This window comes from Camelus ferus, chromosome 20 (assembly GCF_009834535.1).
Source record: "Camelus ferus isolate YT-003-E chromosome 20, BCGSAC_Cfer_1.0, whole genome shotgun sequence".
Taxonomy (NCBI): Eukaryota; Metazoa; Chordata; class Mammalia; order Artiodactyla; family Camelidae; genus Camelus; species Camelus ferus.
In genome coordinates, this window is record NC_045715.1 from 25,903,630 (window position 1) to 25,916,756 (window position 13,127).

The following is a 13,127-nucleotide window of genomic DNA, read 5'->3' on the forward strand; positions in this document are numbered from 1 at the left end:
CTATGGTATTAGTAATCACACCTGCCAGACTACTCTTACAACAGATAAGAGAAACAGTGAAATTCTAGAAGCCCACAGTATCATGAGGCCTTTCAAATCTCATGCAAAGGGAGAAAAAACACAAGTGTGAGAGAAATAATTCTTCAGAGGCAATATGGTTCAAATGCTAGCTCTACCACGTTTATCTTGAGTAAATCATAAGTTTTCTTGAACCTCAGCTTTCACATCTTTAGAATGGGGATAATTACAGTTCTTAGCTCTTAGGACTGAGCTGAAAAATAAAAGGGATAATGCATGAAAGTGCTTAGCATAGTACCTATCCCAGAGGAAGCTACTCTGCTTATTATTGCTCCTGTTGTTGTTAGTATAAAATACATGCAGAGTTTCTACTACCAACTATAGCTTTTGATTCCCAAATCTGCATTCCCCAGCCCACACCTCTAATCTCAGCTCTAGATTTACATCTCCATCAGCCTGCTCAACACTTCCACCTGGGTCAAATATCAAATTAATCACAGCCCAAATAAACACTCTATCCTAATCCCCAAATAGGGAATGACTCTAGAATCTCTTGCTAGCCCAAGTCAGACATCTGGAGTCTTCCTAGATCCCTCCCTACTCTCTTTGCAATCCAGTCCAAATGTCCGATCAACCTGACTGGTGAGTCCCTCTGGACTCTTTCTCCTTGCTTTCCCAATATCCTCACTACTTCCTGACTGGACGACTGTCAAAGCCTTGCTGGTCTACTTCTTGCAGTCTTACCCAAATGCAACCCAGAGTGACCTTCCTATAATGCTCCCAGACTGGTCTTTCTATAATGGAAACCCAATTGTGTCATTTTTGGGTTAAAAATCAATCCTTCAGTGGTGCCTCACAACTTTTAAGACAAAGTCCCAAAAGTAAGCATGTATGGTTGCTGCATATTTCTCTAACTCCATCTTTTGTCACCAGTCCACTAAACTGGTCATCTTAAATAGTTCTGATTTCATTCCCTTATCAGTTAAAATTTTTAAAAAAGCCTGCGCCCTCCCATAAATGTATATTTATTTTAATAATATACACATAAAACTATACTGTTAAAACATACATATTATCAAATACACTTACCAAATAGAAATCTTCACAGGATGAGAAAAACAAACACAATGGGAATGCTCATATTTTCTTCGAGCTCCTGATGATTGTTTTGGGACAACAATCCCTGAACTCCCACTGCCTATAACTTCAGTCTCACTGTATACCTGTAGGTCCCTTCATCAGTTCTCTGATGTCACTATGCTTTTATGTATACGATGATTCTCTCTGCCTAAAACAGTTACTCATCCATCTGGCCACTGTCCTTCTTCCTTCCTCCTTTCCATTCTTTCTTTCCCCAATCCCTGCACCCAGCTCTACCTAGCTACCTCCCCTACATTTGGTAAAACTCAGCTGAAGGGTCACCAACACTGAAAGTTTTCTCTGATTCCATCAACTACGATTCAGATGGGAAGGAACTCCAAATAACTGTATAAAAGGACACTGATAGAGGCAGTAAAAAAGAATGAATTTCAGGGGATCACTAGTTGGGAAAAGAAGTATTTGGATTTTTGAAGAACGTTAACGAGGTAAGACTGCCCAGGATGTGGTGCAGCTGTACATTTTCTGGTCTGCCTTTATGACAAAGATGCCAGTGATCAACAAGCAAGTTGACTTTCTATCACAGCTGTTCTCTCCCTTCTAAACCAGGCCCTCATCATTTATCTCACCTTCTAGAAGGGCCTTTTAGATGTCCTCATCACCTCCAGGCTTGGATCCCTCCAATCTACTCTATTGAGTGGTTTGAAATCCGGAATGGTTCCTCACTAACTATACAAAATCCAACTTTCTTAGAAGTGATATTCAAAACTCTCTCCATGATCTGACTCCAACCTACCATTCTAGTCTTTTCCACCACTGCTCCACTGCTCAGATAAACTGAAGTTGAACCAAAAACACATCACTCATCTCTCTAGAACACGCTGCACACTGCACCTTTCTGCCATCCCATCACATTTTTGCTCAGATGTTTCCTCCATCTAGAATGCCCTCCCATGTGATGCTGGGATCCCATCCATTTTTCAAGGTCTGGGCTCACCCCTACCTTCTGCTTGATGCATTCCCTGATCCTCACAGTTGAAATACAACCTTAAATTATATTGCTTTTCATAGTTGAGAGATCGATGATACATTTTATCCTTATAGCAGCTCTCTTTATGCTGCTTTTACAAACTAAGCCCAAGTGCCCTGCTAAGATCACTGCAGCCAACGATAGAACTGGGGATTCAAACGTAGGTCTTCAGACTCCAAATACCCTGCGCGTACTTTACCACAGATGCCACCTTTGAAAATCTCTACCTCCTGTGCTCCCACGGTGTTTTATAATTTCAGTAGCACATAATCCCAGTTCTATCTTATGTTAGAGTTGGTGTATGTCTGGTGAAGAGAGGAACTTCATCTTGTTCATCCCAATATCCCCCAAGGTACCCACCATGCTCTTTCCATAAAGCAGGTGATCAGTGATCAGGCTGAATTAACTCACTTAAGCTTTTTTTTTTTTAACCTTCCTTCATGTTAAGCTCCAAAATCACTGCTGTAGTCAGTACTCTGGAAGCAGAATAGGGTGGAGGCTGGGAGTGTGTGCACTTCCCTTGGCAAATTACTCAACACCTCTGTGCCACTGTCTCCTTATATGTAAAATGGAGATAATTATGCCTTCCTCACATGGGGTTGTGAGGATTAAGTACTTAAAATAAAAAAACAGGGCCTGGCACACTCAACATATGCCAGCTGTTATTACATATTTCATTTAATGTCCCCCACATGGTGCATCAAAGGCCCAAAATGACTAATCTCAAAAAAGTATTTATTACTCCAAATCAAGAGAAATTAAGATTGTGCACAGTGCAAATTAAGAATGCAAGAAACTATATTCAATCAATTTTATAAAGCTCTCCTTGAAATGCCAAATCAAGAGAAATTAAGATTGTGCATAGTGCAAATTAAGAATGCAAGAAACTATATTCAATCAATTTTATAAAGCTCTCCTTGAAATGCTTTTTAATAATCTAGTACATAAAATTCCCAATTATCTGTGAAATCAATTTATACTAAGTGACTCAATCTATATTATGTGAAACAACTTGTATAAACATTAGCGAGTATAAAAGCAAGAATGTGAGAGGAAATGTACATATTTATTTATTTCTTCTATCTTAATTCTGCAGTGACTAACATTTTCTTAAGCTAAGTACTACCAGATCCTAGTCAAAGGCTTTAGTAATTATAAGTGCTGACTCTTCACCCTGAAGGCAAAGAGCAAGTAAAGACTAGGGACCAAAGTCATCCACTTGTCTTGGAGGTCTGTATAAAGCACATACTCAGTCTTCAAGAAATTCAGAACTTCCCCAGTCAAATGAATAAATACAAAGGCGTTTACTGACAGTGATGAGTACACTGGAGTAATCCCCCGCCCCCCCGCCACCTCCACCCTCCTCGGCTGCTGTGTCTAATCTTGACAACGCACAGAAGCACCACACCTGAGTGAGTTAAGCTGACTCTCAGTACAGACACGTTAAGCAAGCTGAAGGGATGAAAGCCTTCATACGCAACCAGTCATTCCCCTTATTGGCTATCAGCCGCAATGAGAAGGAAGGAATTTCTAAGATTCCCCTCGGAACTAAGATCCAAGATTCTGTCATCTTTTCTGGGGCCATCAAGCATGGGGACCGGGGGGCAGAAGTGTGCCGTGAGCGACCGTGTAACAGTCAACCCAAAGCGAAATTCTGGGCGCGTTTAAAGTCAAATGCAATCAAATTGATTTGGAGAGGTTAAACCCGGAGCCAGGGCAGTTACAGAAAAATGACCCAGGCTGGGAGGAGCCGGCACATGTACAAAGGCTTTAGAACCTCTCAAAATGCTCTTCTTACCCGTCACGACTATTGCTCTGAGGGAACACGCACTCCCACAGACAAGGGCTCTGACCCTAGGCTGGCCGAGGTTTCCAGATACCGTCCCAAATCAAAGTTAACGCAAGTGGGGTCGAAGTCTTTCAAACTTGAAGAAATGGATCCCCTCACAAATCCCACACCACTGGCCCGCGTCCCAACCCACTCTGGCTCGCCCAAGGCGGGAGGAGCTACAAGCAGAGGCCAGAGTTCTAATCATCCAGCCCAAGCCAAGCTTGGCTGCGCCGGGGAATCAGCTCCCTCCGGGGGCCCCAGCTACGCCACGCAGAGGCCCGAACCGGCAGAATTAGGTTCTGCGCCCACCTTGGTGCTAGGGTCCGGGTCGGAGCAGCAGCTGAGGGCGGCCTCGTCGGTAAGGCCGCCGGACGCCGGCTGCGGTTCTGCCATGGCTACACTGCCGTATCACGAACGTCGGAAGCCCGGAGACGCTGCAACACCCGCGCTCAGCCGGGCCACCAAGCTCCCTGACTAGCGACGGCGAGACGGCGGGTCGGCGCCGCGGGGGCAGACGGCCGCTGCCTCCCAGCCAATCACTGCGCGGACAGCAAGTTGGCTCTCTGCGGATTGGGTCCCAGTGAGTCAGCGCCTCCGGCCACAAGGCTCTAAGGTGACGACTACAACTCCCAAGGTGCTTTGCGTATAATGGAGGATCGCTTGAGCGAAAAATAAAAAGAAAGAAAGAAAAAGAAAAAGAAAAAAAGAAAAAAAAAAAAAACTCACCGAAAAACCCTGCCAGCTGGAAAGCGTGGTTTCTCTCTGTTACTTGGTGGTTCACTGTTAGAGTTCAGTAACTGCAGGGCTTCAACGTCGTAGGAAGTAGAAATCTGATGGAAAGAGAATTGAGAGTTACAATTTTTAAATGATAAGGATCCGAAAGTCTTTGTTTTCTCAATTTAAGTAGCACAGGATAATTAAAACAACTCTGACTTAGTTAAAAACCTAGGTTCAAGTTTTGGTTCCATTATTTATTAGCTGCAAAATCTTGGAATAATTACTGACCCTTCTCTGAGCTCTCTTGCAGCACTTTGGTGAGAATCAAATGAGATTTAAGTCATGGTTTTACTATTTATCCAAATATCTCTAACTTGCAGTATGTTTTACGTTAACTTTGCTAAGGCACATATTTTAACTGTGTTCATTGGAAGACTTAGTCATCATTCTGTTCTTTGATGACTGGCACATAGTAGATTCTGAATAAATACTACTTGTTTTTAAAAGACTAAATAATCATGATTAGTGTAAACATAATTTAGAAAAGGACTTTATGTTAATAAATGAATGAGGAATGAGATTTGATAGTTTTTAAGTGACTAGGAGGGTCTCCGTAAATCAGCAAGAAGACAGATGGATGTCAGGAATTTTGGTTTCGGGGGATGGGCAAAAATGGGAATTTATTGGCTCACCTAATCCAACTAAAGCAGGGCAGGGATGAAGCTGGCACCATGCTTCTAGCTCCAGGCACCTAGCCACCACCAAGATGTCTCCATCTTTCATCTCATCTTCCTTCTTCATCTCAGCTTTATTTTGTCAGACACACTTTCTCTGCAAGTCTAGAAACCTGGAGCTCTCAGCCTATCAACAGAGAGGAAGTGAAAATTTTTCCTGAATTCCAATTTTGATAAAATCCAGGGAGGAGCCTATGATTGGCCTACAATGGGACCTGTGCTTACTCCGGTGGTCAGGGCACTGTGATTGACAACCTGGATTAGAACCACCTGGTTGGAGGTGGAAGGCAAAGCAGTTCTCCAAAAGAAAAGGGATGCTGTCCTGATAAGAAAAGAGAGTTGCTGGGCAAACTGAGCCATACATGTCCAGTGCAAAAATGTAGGCATTATAAGAATTTCAATAGAAATTTTGTGCATACCTGGTACTACCTTACTGAGAAATAAGTCATCAAAACTCAATGTACTAGAAGTACAGAACTTGGACATGGGGACAGACCTTGAAGCTGCTAAACCCAGGAATTGAGGCAATACATTAATCCTCTGTGCATGCCATACACTGTGCATTGCCACTGAGTTTTTGCATAGGAGGCCCAGACAAAATAAATTTTGTCAGAGATATTTTATTGAAAAGACATTCCAAACTGGGTTTTCACTCTAACACCTCTGGTGAACTTACTAGAATATGTGCAAGATAAACCATGTAAATCGATAGGAAGACTCAACATCATAAAATACTGATTCACTTATAAAGTAGTCCATTAATGTAATGCAATTCCAATAAAAATCCTGACAGGTTTTTCAATGAACTGAGTAAGCTAGATTCTAGATTCTGTTTTCAGAGCCCTAAATAGATCAGACACATTTGAAGAATAAATAAGTAGGGAACCTACCCATCCAGATAACAAGACTTAGTACAAGGCTACAGTAGGATAATGTGGTAATGGTAATGGTAATGTGGCACTGGTACAGACCAATAAATGAAAACTGCGATAAGCAGCTCTAAGATGGCTCCAATGACCCCCACCTCCTGGTATTTATGCTCTTGTGTTATCCCCCTCCTTTGAGTGTGGATTTAGTGACTCACTTCTAAGGAACAGAGTATGGCAGAAGTGATGGGATATCACTTCTGAGTTAGACTATATAAAAACTGTGATTATTGTCTTGAGAGCTCTCTCTTATTTTCTTTTTCTCCAATATCTCACTCAGAGGGTGAGCAAGTGTCCCGTTGTGAGCAACACTATGGAGAGACTCACGTGTCTTTTGTCAACATCCAGTGAAGACCTGAGGCTTGCCAGCAGCCATGTGAGTAAGCTTGGAAGTGGCTCCTCTCCTAGGAGAACTTTGAGATTACTGCTGCCATGGTTGATCCCTTAATTTTGATTTTGTGAGAAACCTTGAGCTAGAACTACCTGGCTAGATCACTCTCAGATTCCTAACTCACAGAAACTATGAGATAATAAATGTTTGTTGTTTTTAGCTGCTAAGTTTTGGAGTAATTTGTTGTGCAGGAATACACAACTAACACACACACACACATACACATGCAAACTTGATAAAGATCAGAGCTATTACTGCAGATCAGTGGGGAAAAGATGACTTTTTCAATGAATGGTGCTAGGACACCATCATTTACCTATATGGGAAAAAAAATCATATTTCTCCATTTCATACCATAAAGAAAAAACAAAGTCCAAGTGTACTAAAGATATAAAAGTGAAAAGGCAAAGCTTAAAAACATAAAGAATAAAATATCAGACAGTATCCTTTTGAAATCATGGTAGAAATTTCTTAGTGAGATGTAAAAGCACCAAATATAAAATAAAAAAGTATTTTAACTGAAATACACCATAAAAAAGTAAAAAGACAAACCACAGTGAGAGAAGATATGGGCAACACACAAAGCCAACAAAAAGATCAGCATCCATAATATGTAAAAACTCTTACAAATCAATGAGAAAAAGGTAACCCAAAAGAAGAAAATGGCAAAAGAGAAAAACAGGCAGTTTACGAAAGAGGAAACACAAATAGCTAATATGCACATGAGAAAATGCTCCAACCCACTGGTAAACAGGGAATGCAATTTTTTTTTTACTTTTTTTTTATTGAGTTATAGTCATTTCACAAGGAATGCAATTTAATATAAAAATGAGGTCCCTTTCATGCTCTTCTGTTTGACAAAAACTTAAAAATTCAAAGTCTATCACTATCAAGTGTTGGTGTGAACAAGGAGCAACATTTACTGGTGGAAACCTAAGTTATAAACACTTTGGAAAATAACATGACAGTACCTAGTGAATTAAAGATAATACACCCTAGTACCCGCTACTAAGTACATGTCCCAGAGGATTATTATGCCTACACTCTAAGTATAAGAGACAAGGTTTGAATATAAAAAAAAAATTGATAAAACCTAAATATTCAAGACAGATTGTGTTATTTTTATACAGTGGAATAATATTCATAAGTGAAAATGAATGAATCTGAGGAACATATTCCAATATGGATAAATCTCTTAAATAGAAATGAAATAATTAAAAGTTGTAGAAGAATTCATATGACACAGTACAATTTTTGCAAAGTTTTAAACTATGCAACAGTATAATGTACTGCTTAGGGCTAAATACACATCCAGTAATGGCATCAGGAAGTGCCTGGGGATAAACAACTCCAAATGCAGGAACGTGATTTCCTTTAGGCAGCAACAGAGGAAGCCAAAGGGGAGGGATATACTGGCAATTTAAATGTTTTGACATTGTTTTATAATTTAAGCTGGATGTTGGGTAAATGGATTGTTGTTGTATTATTTGTACCTCTCTATATATCTCAACTATTGTATAATATACTTTTAAGAAGCTTAAAAGTAATAAGCACCATAATCAGAAACAAAAGGTAAGACAGCAGTAGTGAGGAATGAATAGTTTAGAACAGTCACTATTTGAGAAGACACAAATTCCAAATAGAGTTTACAAGTGTTTCCTTTTTCGGCAGAAAGGGTATTCATTTCCTAGAACTGATGTTAACAACTTACCAAAAACTTAGGTGGTTTAAAACAACAGAAATTGACTCTTTCATAATTCTGAAAGCTAGAAGTGTGAAATCAAGTTGTGAGCAGGGCTAAACTCCCTTCAATGGCTCTAAGGGAGAATCCTTCCCTGCCTCTTCCAGCTTTGGGTGGCTCCACGTGTTCCTTGGTTTGTGGCAGTGTAACTCCAATCTCTGCCTGGGTCTTCACATAGCCTTTTTACCTGTGTCTGAAATCCCTCTCCCCTGTTCTTCTAGGCCACTAGCCACAGGATTAAGAGCCCACTGTAGATCCAGGATGATCTCACATTGAGACCCTTAACTACATCTCCAAAGACAGTTTCCAAATAAGGTCACATTCACAGACATATTTGGACATATCTTGGGGGGGACACAATTCATCCTACTTCAAGGGGCATATACATGTTTTTTCTTTTTTTTGTTAGTAAAATTAAGATTAGGAAATCTACTCAGAGTATACTTTTAGGAAAGAGTCAATTTTCCTTAATTAACATTGTTTTATTAGTTTCCTAGGTTCCTCTTGGTAGATGTTTAGATTTCTACATTGGTATTCTTTTTTTTTTAACCAAATAGAATGGACAACTAAACACAGCATGAGTGTTCTGCTTCAGCCATAAACCAATAATCCTGGAAGAAAAGCTCAAGATACTGAATTGTGGATAGTTATTCAATAATTATATATGTATTTTACTTGAATGATTGGCTACTTATTGTTATTTGATAATATCATGTGGCTACGTTAGGACAATTATAACAAATATTTATAATGTGTGTACTTTAATTGCACATTTCTTACAACATCGAAACATTCATAGTTGGTTGTCTAGATGTTTTTATTTCTGTGAATAGTATCATCTTTCTCTCAGTTGATGGAGCTTGAAATCAGACAACACGGAGTTACAGATTTTTGGAACAGGAAGGGAACTTTGACATAATCTCATCTCCTGTACTTCATTTTACAAATGATAACACCAAGCACTAGAGCAGTTTGACAATCTGGGTTTCAAAACTAATTAGTTATTGCATAGCATAATCCCAGGACTAAAATTCAGGTCCCCTGATTACCAGTTCAGTATTTTTTTTTCTTTACTACATCCCCTTCTACTACGACTAATAACTAGCATTGATTAAGACATTACCATGTACCACTGTGCTAAGTGTTTTTATATACATTCTTTCATTGTATTTTCAGGGACACTTAATTCTCAGGGTCTTGGGCAGTATAACCATTCAATGTTTTATATATGCTACATGGTATTTTCTTTCTATTAAGCCTCAAGAAAACTGTGGAAGGTGTACTTTTCCCGTATCTCAGGCATCCTCAGGAGTGCTATCATTTGTCAATATTCCATGAACCTAATTTTCTCCCAGAGTTAATGAAACTATTGCATGGATTATGGTGCTAACAAACCTAATATTGCAATGCATATCTTTAGAACAAAAGGTCTGTCCATGTTTAGTATTATCTTTTTAGAATATATTTTCAGAAGAGGAATTTGTAGGTTAAGCCATATAGATTATCTTTAAGGCCCGTTTAAGGGATGTGATAGTCTGTAATTTGTTTCTTACTACATCAGAATATATAGATATACCTCTGACTGGAAAGATGGCAAGGATTAAGCCTGGCAAAGATAAACAACTCCGTAAGTGTCAAAACTAGATGATGAGACAAGGATAGACCTGAGAGACTCTTTGTTACTCACAGCCCAGCAAACAACAGGAGTATCATGTGGGAGGCCAGTTCTGGCCCCAAGGCCTGCTAGGCAAGAGTATGAGCCCAGATGCAGGCAGTGAGCTTTGAGCTGAGAATTTAGGGATAAGAGCCCAGCATCTTTTGTAGCAAGCAGTAAACAAGTTAGTCCCCTAGCCCCTGGGAAGTGAGCAGTTGCTCCTTAGGCAAACCATGGGTGCTGTCACCCACTTAATTGCCTATACAGTAAGGAAACAGGGTCAAGGGGGTCAAAGGGCAGGTCTTGCAATTTGGCATTCTCAGCAAGATGGCAGAGTCCCTTAGGCCCACAGGGACTGCCTCCTCCCATAACGCCATACCATATAATCTATTAATATAAATGGACCATGGTTTATTTAACTTTACTTGTGATATATATATTATATATGTATTTCTTTCACTTGGCATATCTTCCAGTCCTCACTTTAGATTGATCTTCTCTACATTCAAAGATTGACTTTAACACCTTTTTTTAAAATGGAGACCCATCACGCCATGTCAGATGGGTACAGGAAAAAGAGAAACGTACTGGAAAAGGGAGGAGGTGGACTTTGAAAAGTAGTCCGTTTTCTTCAGAGTCTTTCTGTTTCCTACAGTACCAGTCATAGGTTTCCGAGCAGAAGATTTCAACATTGGAGACTGAAAACAGACTGAAAAGCGTGTAGACTCATCTAACGATAGGAGCCGGGGTACGTGAACGTGTTCTTGGCAAAGGGCAAGCCTACCACGCCAAGTTGCCAGAAGGTGGAGGATGAGGAAGCTCTGGATTACCAGGAAAAATAATAATAATTTTAAAAATTAAAAAAAGAAAACATTTGATTTTCTCTAGGGAGACACTATTATAACTTCAGAAAATATAATGGTCTTAGAAAAGTCATAGGTATTTTATATATTTACGCATTTCCGTGTCAGTCCCCTCAAAGCATACCTTGGAATCCTCCCAAGGCCCCACTCCTCGAAATTTCCATCTATACGCAGCTGCGCCTTCAGCAGCCTGGGGCCTCTAAACAATGTTTCACTTCTCGGGCCCGTGGGACAAGAGTTCCCAGACCGTGAGTGCGTGGGGGCGGGGACCGCGGGCCGAAGGCGTGGCGGGGGGGGGGGGGAGGAACCTGGGCCGCGGGAGCAGCGCCCGCGGTAGCCTGCGCGGGACGCCGCGGAAAGAACCGGTTTTGGACTCCCAACGGCCGGCATCGGTGGCCGCGGAGGCCACGCAGGAGCAGCACCGGGGCCGTCCGGCGGAGCTGAGCGGAGCGGCGGGTGAGTGTGCCGTCGGGGACGCGCGTTGAGCTGGATTCCCGGCCCGGCCGAGGCCCCGCCGGCTTTCCTCCCTCATGGGGGAACCGGAGTGAGAGCACCCCACCTCCCAACTGCTCCTCCCGACCTGCCCAGTTCCCCACCGGCCGCAACCCACAGCTGATTCCCCGCCGTTTGTGAGTCCCAGTCTCTATGCTGGACTTCTGAGTGACTTCACACCTCTTTTAAGAGTTCAAAAGTAAGACTGACAAAATGTCTGTTCCTTCAGACTTACTTTCTGCTCCTCTCTCCCCTTCACCGCGAAAATCTCATCGCTAAATTTGCCAATTTTCCCAAGCAGGCTGTGCCTTCGCTGCTTTCTTGCGTTTGCACCCCACTAACCCCATCTTCTGGCTACAATACTCTCCCGTCTTCTCACGGAGCTCTTCAGACCCAACTCAAATGTCATCATCGTCTCTGTAAAGTTTTTTGGTTTCTTTGTTTGTTTTTAAATGGAGGTACTGGGGATTGAACCCAGGACCTCATGCATGCTAAGCATGCACTCTACCATTGATCTATTATCCTCCCCCCCAAGTTTTTTTTTTCCCCAGAAGTTTATTTTCCTGCCAGCCTCTCTCAGCTGTTTGTTAACTCACGTTTTCTTGAAGTTGACCTCCCTGTATGCCCCTCCCCCCACGTGCGTTTTGCTTTGGAGAGGGCTTCTTAGTTTTACAGGTCGCCACAGCAGCCAAGCATGCCTAACACCCTCAATAATCAGGAATGAACTAATGCGTGAAGGGATGGAGTTACAGAAATGGGCACGAGAAAGGGGTGTGGTTGAAGTGGCTGCACACTTAGCACACAAGCGTGTAACTTGCTTTCTTCATTATTCCTGTACGTGCAGGAGTCTAACATCCACATATTACTCCCAGTGAGAATGACTAGGGATGACTTTGTGGACGTCCAATGAACCTCCAAATTGTATTTAGAAGAGGTGGTGGGAATTTAAAACGATTGCATGTGGCAGCAAGTCGTTTGGGGAGTGGGGGGACATGGGAGAAGAGGAAGGAGAAGACGAAAAAGTGTTTATCCTGCATTCCTTCTGTGCTCTTATGATGTGAATATTTGGAGTGAAGACCTGACTCTTCACTGCAGAAGTAATCTTGCTAAATCCTAAAATTCGTAGAGGAATTGAAGTTCTAAATTTTAAGTCCTAAGATATATAGGGGAGAAATATAAACACATAGTATGTGTTACTGTATATAATATAGACATAATACAAGTAAGGTATGCACATAATTGTATTTTTAAAGAACCATACAGAGTTATCAAATGGAAAAATACAACTCTTATCCAACTTCCCTCCTCCAGCTTTTCTCACTCAAGGTGATCATTGTTAATAATTTATTGTGTGTCCTCCCTGGAAGGCTTTTAATGCATCTGAACAAATGTAAATAATTATTGATTATAATTTTATGCAATTACATAAATAGAAATTATGTATCGTATATAACTGCATAAAGTAAAAAAATGTGAGGAAGAAAAAAAGTTGCCAATTAAACCTTTTAAAAGTGTGCATCTCAGAATAGATGAAATAGTATATATACGCATACATACACTTTAAAACATTTATACAGTTGGTATCTCTATGCAATGCACTGTACTACCTTGCCTTTTTTTTTTCCATGTGAC

General features: G+C 41.0%; 2 protein-coding genes across 2 annotated transcripts in view; one reads left to right on the top strand and one right to left on the bottom strand.

Annotated features, from left to right (window-relative positions):
• Window positions 1-4,478, bottom strand: part of GLO1 (glyoxalase I) — a 28,998-nt gene extending 24,520 nt beyond the window's left edge. The window contains exon 1 of the mRNA XM_032462997.1: window positions 4,287-4,478. Coding sequence (XP_032318888.1) covers window positions 4,287-4,370 — 84 coding nt within the window. The 5' untranslated portion in view covers window positions 4,371-4,478. The remainder of the gene's footprint in view (window positions 1-4,286) is intronic.
• Window positions 4,479-11,320: 6,842 nt separating this feature from the next.
• The window catches only part of DNAH8 (dynein axonemal heavy chain 8), a 219,412-nt gene continuing 217,605 nt past the window's right edge, over window positions 11,321-13,127 (top strand). Inside the window, 1 exon segment of the mRNA XM_032462995.1 lies at window positions 11,321-11,459. The gene's annotated coding sequence lies outside the window, so the exon portion shown is untranslated.